Source organism: Lactuca saligna, chromosome 3, assembly GCF_052625555.1.
Source record: "Lactuca saligna cultivar CGN05327 chromosome 3, ASM5262555v1, whole genome shotgun sequence".
Classification (NCBI taxonomy): Eukaryota; Viridiplantae; Streptophyta; class Magnoliopsida; order Asterales; family Asteraceae; genus Lactuca; species Lactuca saligna.
The window spans coordinates 99,367,933-99,376,102 of NC_136419.1; the positions used below are offsets into that span (position 1 = coordinate 99,367,933).

At 35.2% G+C, this 8,170-nt stretch overlaps 1 protein-coding gene and 1 pseudogene across 1 annotated transcript; both read right to left on the minus strand.

The window, feature by feature from the left end:
* Positions 1 to 1,383: 1,383 nt before the first annotated feature.
* Positions 1,384 to 2,497, minus strand: LOC145035816 (uncharacterized). The gene is made up of 4 exons (XM_078984327.1): positions 2,030 to 2,497; positions 1,763 to 1,951; positions 1,516 to 1,713; positions 1,384 to 1,443 (listed from the first exon to the last, which is right to left on the minus strand). Exons 1-4 carry the CDS (start codon positions 2,495 to 2,497, stop codon positions 1,384 to 1,386), a joined length of 915 nt encoding a protein of 304 aa, XP_078840453.1.
* Positions 2,498 to 6,851: 4,354 nt separating this feature from the next.
* On the minus strand, positions 6,852 to 7,805 carry LOC145037048 (protein RALF-like 34 pseudogene; annotated as a pseudogene).
* Positions 7,806 to 8,170: the final 365 nt, after the last annotated feature.

Consider the following 8,170-nt stretch of genomic DNA (forward strand, 5'->3'; position numbering starts at 1 on the left):
ATCATATAAACTAATACAAATCTTGAAACTTTGACAATTATCCTTTGAAGACTCTTGGACTTCATAACCTAAAGAGTTAATAAATGAGACATTTCACATCCATAACTTATGGAAGTTTCAAAACTCTTAATATCATAACTTTAAAAAAACTTTTGAGTTCCAAAATTTTATGCAAAATTTTTAACTCCTTAAAACCACTTAGATCAAACTTTTAAAACAAATAAAATAATCATATCATTCTATCTTTTAATAAATTGACCTAATTAAACTCTTGTAGTAAAGTGACTCAAAATTTACAAATAATTAGTTTTTCATAAAATCAAGTGATTATCATAAAATTTGACAAACTTCATGGTTTTTTCTTTTTTTTTCATCAACTTAAAAAAGTACATTTGCATCAAATATAGTAGAAAACAACCCATGGCTCTGATACCACTATTGGGTTTTGGTATAATACAACATCCTATGGTGCACATACAATCCTAAATACCCTTGATCTATGTTTTCACTAATTATACATGCAAATGGTTTCCAAGGAATTAAACCTATAACTAGCATGCATTTGACATAAAACATATAATATACTAGTTAGGGAAACATACCTTTTATGTGGCTTGAAGTCTTGATGTATTTGGCCTTAAGAGCTTAGCACCAATAGTATGAAATGCCTCAAATGGAATCACAACACACCTAGGACAAAGGTGGCTCTTGAGAGAGAATTCCATGCACCAAAACACCTCCATATTTCTCTAAGAAAAGAAGTGGTGATTTTGGCTATGGAGTAACCTATTTATATGTAGGATTTCAAGGGTCATGCGTATAACCCATAATCCATACCCATGGGTTTTATGATCCATGGTTCATGTGGCCCAACGTTTTATGTATCCATACATAAACTTGGTCCAACATGGGTCATAAGCCCAACACATATAAATATAACTAATTATCGTAATTAGTCCCCATAGATTTAATTAGTCTCTTTTGATCACTAAATTAATTCCAAATTAATTCTTGATCGATACTAATTACAACATATGATTTCATATTAATATATTATAACTTACAATATATTAATAAACCATAAATAACCTTCTCTCAAAAGTCCATCCTAACAAATTGTCCTGATGATATGCAACCCAAATGGACCATGCTATTCTCGGGTCAAGTACATACCAATAATAGTTATGGGCTTAGACATCTAATCCAACAAAAGTTTGGGAAGTAGATCTTCCAGTCAAATTTACATTACTAGTGCACCAAATCATTGTTGATTCAGCAGCAATTAGCAAATACATTAAATCGATAAGGGTCACATCGTGGTCTGTCATATAGTAGTCCTTAACGAACTGACTATACGAATCGGGAAGTGATTGAAGAACCAAGTTAATAGCCAACTTCCTCGGGGAAGACGACATCCAACATTCCCAGTGTGTCAAGGTGTAACTTCATATTTAGAACATGTGCAGATACAGAGTTTCCATCTTTATGTTTTAATGCCAATAGGGATTGAGTGACCTTGAACTTTTCAAGTCGACGAAAACATGGGCCAGGGAGAATCACTGGAGGTGGAGGAAGAGAAGAATGATTTCCAGTTCCACCAATGCTCAAAGAAGGGAATGATCTTTCACCTTGATCGACACTTGGAACATCATCTTCAGGAGGAAAGCCTTTTCCAAAAGGAAGAGGAAGACCACAGTTATCAGAAATAGACATCTACAAAAGGGGAGAAATTCAAACCTCCAACACCTGTGGGGGATATAACTTTATCCCATCTAATCCAATGCATACGATACTCATCCAAATCAGCTCCCCAAAAAAAGTAGGATCTCAAACTCTCCAACTGATTTATCAATGTTACTGGAATAGGATAAACGGACATCAAGTTGCTGCTAATAGAACCGAAAACTGCTTTAACTAAAGTCAAGCACCCCCCAAAAGAAAGACTTTTAGCCTTCCAAACAACCAATTTTTTTTCAAAAGCATCAATAATAGAGCCCCAAGAAACAATTATGTTCATATTTTGACAAACCAGAACACCCAAATGAATAAAAGGAAGCGAGCCCAGAGAACATCCCATACAATTAACCAAATAAGAGACTTGGTTAGCAGTCACCCCCACACTGTAGAGATTAATTTTAAGAAGATTAATTTTCAAGCCCAAAGCCAAAAAGAAACATCTAAGAATTCGAACAATTTGGAGAGCATTTTCCTGATTCCATTCTGCCATAAGAACAACATCATCAGCATAGATAAGATGGGAAATAACAAGTCCTTCAATATTGATTCCCCTGTAAGTATTGGCCAACTGAGCCCAAGATAGGGCCACATGCAAACCCTCCATGGCCAAAACAAAAAGAAAAGGGGACAGGGGATCCACCAGTCTCAGCCCTCTGAATATATGGAATTCCCGAGAAGGAGATCCATTCACCAGTATTGAGACGGTGGCTGAAGATAGCTTCTCCAAAATCCAATTACACCACAAAGAACCAAACCCCATAATTTGCATAATCTCCAGTAAGTAGTCCCAAGACAAATAATCTTAAGATTTCTCAAAATCCACTTTAAAGATCAAAAGAGGATTTTTAGACGCTTTACTCCAAGCAACAACTTCATTAAGAAGAAATGGACCATCTAAAATCCGTTTGCCTTTTATAAAAGCAGATCGCTCCACACTAACCGGACTACCAATAATCTCCGCCAACCTATTAGTAAGAAGTTTGCCAATAATCTTATATTGGCAATCTATCAGACTAATAGGTCTAAAGTTTGTAACAACCTTCAGATCTCTAACTTTTGGAATCATAGTGAAAAAGGAAGCATTACACGCCTTAAGAATAGATGACTGCATGTAAAAGTGAGACACCAAGTCAAAAATATCATCTTGAAGAATATCCTAATACCGTTTGATAAAATCAAACGTGAAACCATTTGTACCTGGAGCTTTAGATGACTTAGAGTCCCATACTTCCTTTTTTTATTTCCTTGCAGGTGAACAGAGCATGAAGAAACTGAATTTGAGAAGACGAAAGGTGAGAAAAATGGGAATCATCTGTCCGAGGCCGGGGACCAATCTGTTTAGAAAAAAGTGACTGAAAATGAACACGAAACTCATCCTTAACCCTAATTGGGTCATTAATCCAAACCCCATCCTTTAAAACACCACTTATAGCCATTTATCTTCTCTTACGGTTTATAACTCCATGAAAAAAAAACCTAAGTTTTCATCACCTTCAACACCCACCCCACTAAATTTTATCCTTTTGGGCTAACTCTAGATTTGTAAAATGATCTAAATCCATTATCTTTTTTAAATTTGTAAGTTGTTGCTCCCGTAAGTTATCATTACCCCTGTCTGTCATAAGGATATCGTCAATGGAATCTAAAACTTTTTGGAGCTCTGTGCGATTAGAACCCATTCTAACTCGAGTGGTTATGTTCCAAAAAGGAATGTTAGATTTAAGAAGTTGAAGTTTCTTCTTAAATTTAACCCAAGGGTGAGAAACACTAAAAAAATTCTTATTTTTGAGACCAAAAATTTCAGACAACATCATCAAACCCATCCAAATTAAACCAAGAATAAAAAACATCGAAAAGAATTAGACCATATCAACTTTATGTTTTGATAATAGAATAGGCTTATGATCTGGAACGTTTTTCTCCAAAACCATACTCGATAAATGAGGGAAAGAATCCAAAAACCATGAGTAATTAAAAACCGATCCAGCTTACAAAATATTGAACCTCACTTATCATTCCATTTATACTGAGGACCACCAAGAGAAACATTAAATAAACCCGCCTGATCAATGGTTGAAACTCCTAGCTGTAGCAGAATTAAAAAGAAAACCAAATCTTTCCGATTCATCACAAACCTCATCAAAATCACCCATCAAAACACATTTACTGTGGAAAGAACTAATAAGTTGGAGAAGAGTAGACCAAAGATTTCTCTTAGAGTCAGCCCTTGCAGAGCATAAACAACAGTAAACATGACCGACAACCCTGAAGAAGACTATAGTGCCTCGATAGCAGTAAAATAATCGGAATTATGGGATGTTTTAAAAGAAATACAATCCAAATCCCAAATAAGAAGAATGCCACCCGAAGCCCCACGAGAAGGACAAAACAAAAAAGAAAACAAATTGTTACCCATAAAGAACGAGCCATAGAAACATCAATAACTTCCAACTTCGTTTCCTGAATAGCCAATAAATTAACTTTATGTCTATGACATAAAGTTCGAACCCAACTACCTTTATCTTTACACCCCACTCCTTGAATGTTGATGCAGAGACAATTCATTTCAACACCAATTTATTTCCTTTCCCTTCCACTAGTTCTTTTACCCGATCATAACACCCTTCTAATTTGTATCCCATGGCCTTCCCAATATCTAATGTTTTTTTGGATCTCACTCAAAAAAGTCCCTTTATTATAAGAATTCTCCGAGAATCCATCTAAATTATTCCAACTGGAAAAACCCAGAGGATAGACTGGGGCCGTGTCCGTGACCAAGGTAGCAGATGGAGCTGGAGCTGCTGCCGAAAATGCCTCCTCTGCCGGAACAATGGCTGCCACCTAAACAGTGGCCATCGGGCACTATTCTGTTGGCTTATCAGATTTCGAGGGGTTGTCATGATGTTTTCGAGGTAATAAATTATTCCGCACCTTATTAGAGACAAAAATAGGAGAAGAAAATTTTAGCACTTTTTTTTCAAAAGAATTCCAAAAATGTCCCTTCTCATGAGTATTAACATTGTTACCACCATTAACCAGGGAATCATCTTCATATACATCCAGAATTTTTTCCTTATCAATTCTGCCATCTTCTTTCATTTTTTCTACTGTTTCATAAATCCTAAATTGATCATATGAACCTTCTTTCGTATCACCATGTGAATTAACATCTCGATCTTCTAAGAATTTGCCTTGATCACTTAATTTTTCACTACCGAACTTATTATTTTCCCATACAAAAGATGAAGTCCACCCGGATGCTTCTTTTACTCTAACCAAAAAAACTTAACCATCAATACTAATTCTCACTACTTCCATATAATTTCTTGGAAAGAGGATAGAATACAAATCCGGTTTTTATATACATCCTCTCCTAAATCATCTTCAAGATGGATTATATTTCCCCATTTAGCCAAAATCTTTTTGAAAGCTTATTTAGTCCATGCACGTAGAGGCAAACCTTCAAGATCCACCCATATCAAATGATCCGTAGGCACAAAGTTCCTATCCCAAGATCTTTTCTCTAATATCCAATGGTTCATAACATCACTTGCTAGAAATTTTTTACATGCTTCTTTGTGTTTGAACTCAATCATAACCCATGGGCTCTCAACATATCGGATATCAAAGTCCTCAAATCCCTCATCAAAGCAAAGCATACGTAGGTTGGGCAATGTATGAAAATCCATACCCTTAATGAGGCAAACCCGTTTTCTTTTTTCTATAACAAAATCCCCAACAAAAATTTGAATATTATCTTCCTTATTCTTTGAAATTGATTTGTTACCAAGCCCTTTAGCTACACTAGCATAGCTAACCCCTGGAATTGCCACCTTTTGTATGAGGATTAGGAGGTTTCGAAAATCTTGGTGATGAAGCAAAAAGTTTGTAATATCCAAACCAAATTTCACGTAAATTTCTTATCATAAGTTCAGAATCTGAAACATCCACAAATCTAATAAACCCAAATCGTTTACCCAATTGAGATATCTTGTTAGAGGTAAACACATCAACCACTTTACCAATACGATCACACATACGCCATAAATCACTTCGTAGCACATAATCTAGAAAATTAGTAATATAGAAAGAAGAAATAGCCTTACTTAAAACACTTATCCTGACATTGTTTCATCGTTGAATTCCCGATTTTTTGATCCCTGAGTCATCCGGTTTCTAGCCATTTGTGAATGACGACCCCATAGTATTACCCGAAGAAACACTTATCCGAGAAAGAAAAGAAGATTGCTAGACGTAGAACTCCACAATTGATTAGAAACAGCCTCCGATCACCTCACCGGCGTTTGAGACCACCCGAGAAGGATTTGAAATTTTTCCGAAATCACCGGAGTCCCTTATGTTATAATAATAATTTATCGATACTCTCTTGGTACTATATTTGATTATCTTACTCTTTAATAATCATTAAAGAATTTATTATTAAATGCTTAGGCTTGAATTTACTACAATCACAAATCATATAATTATCTCACTCTCATGTGATAAGTCCGGAATTCGAAATGACTTTCCAAAATAGGGTGTTCCAGAATAGATGATTAGTTGCAATAAAAACAAACAGCTTGTTTATTTTAATCAACATCTGTATTTTCATATTTATATTAACAAATGTATTTTCTTATTATATTAACAAATAGATTTATCGTGTTTAGGGTTATATTACCACGTAAATAACTTTATCCTTTTTCAAAAAGAAAAATCAAAGAATTGATTTATTTAAGATGTCGATAAATAATATTTTAATAATAAAATAATAATATACTCATTCAGTCAAATAACATTCTTCTCGATTTACTTAACATGGAAATAAATAATATTTTAACAAATAATAATATAGTCATTCAGTCAAATAACATTCTACACGAATCAATGGTTAATTTATACTCTTTCTTCATGTAGAAAATCTAAAACAAATCATTACTTATTTATGCATCGAATTTATATGTTTCATCAAAATAGATTTCATACAAATTTATATCCTCATGTATTAATTATAAACATAACTGAATTCATATAAACACAATGCGAATGCAACAATCGAAGAATTCAAAGAATCAGAAACATTCTTCAATGAAAATCAATGGAGTCATTCAACAAATCGAACAATCAAAAATCCCATAATCATTACTGAATTCATATAAAGTCAATGCGAATGCATTAATTTATTAACAAATTGAAGTACCATTGATTCAAGCAAACCTTAACCATAACCAGTTACCCTCCAATGGCGGATTTTCACCGGCGGCAACGGGTGATTGTGGAGCAACCTCTGTTGTACGGATGCACCGGACCTCTAGCTCTCCAGCAATTATGAGTGTAGTACGACCTACCGGAGCGTGGAGGACACGGCACTCTGTTCGCCGACAACGCACCATAAGAGATGTAGTATCTCATATTCCCCCATAGCAGAGATCTACGACCAGAAACCGTTAAACCTCCATCATCTTCCCCTTCGATTTCATTAACATCATCGTAAAACGGCATCTCCATAGTGTCGGTGACAAGATTCAGCTGGAGCTGCTTTAATCCGCCGTCGACACCGGAAGCGCTTGTGACTGCTAGTAAAACGAACAACACCAGGCATATCGGAGTGAGAAAAAGCGGAGACGCCATTGACGGAGGAAGAGCTTATGTGAAGATTGAAGAAATTGAGATTAAAGGAAGCGAGATTGGAGATGAAGATTGAAGATTGGAGATTGAAGAGTGAAGAGTCACATGCGATGTGTGTTGTAGAGAAAGTTGTGGGGTTAGGGTTTGGGAGTTGGGGTACCTACAGCTGTCGGGTTTAATGAGTGAAAGCAATAATAATTTAGGTCGGCCGACAATGGCGTCTGTGACTGTTGCTCATAATGAGGCTGCGGTGGTCGGAGATCATGAGGATTATTTTTTCCGGTGAAGTCAATTGAAGGGCTGTGATTAGCGGGTAATTGGGTGACCTTGATTGCGATGGGTTGTGCTTTTTCTTCATGATAACGATGGTTTTGGATCTTTCTCTTTCATTATATTTCTTTAAACCGTGTTGCTTGATCATTGCTCAATTGGATCCATAAGATATGATTATGAAGTGTGAATGTTTGATAGAAAGATTCGAACCAGGGATAATCGAGTAAAGTTATAGTTATTGGTCGACGGATACATGATTATATAATATAAAATTTGGGTTAGTAACATAAAAAAAAAAAAAAAAAAGTATTTTAACACAAGTTAAAATGGATGATTAATTCCATAAAAATTACATTTAACCGTATTTTATCCACACCATTTTTTTTCTCTTTATATTTTATACAATTCAATAATAAAAAAAAAAAGAGCAAACCCTAAAAATCCCTCTACAAAACCCAAACCCACAACCACGATGGTCGGATTCGTCAGATATGCAATTTATATAAACCCATTAAAAACCTCAAAGTTCACC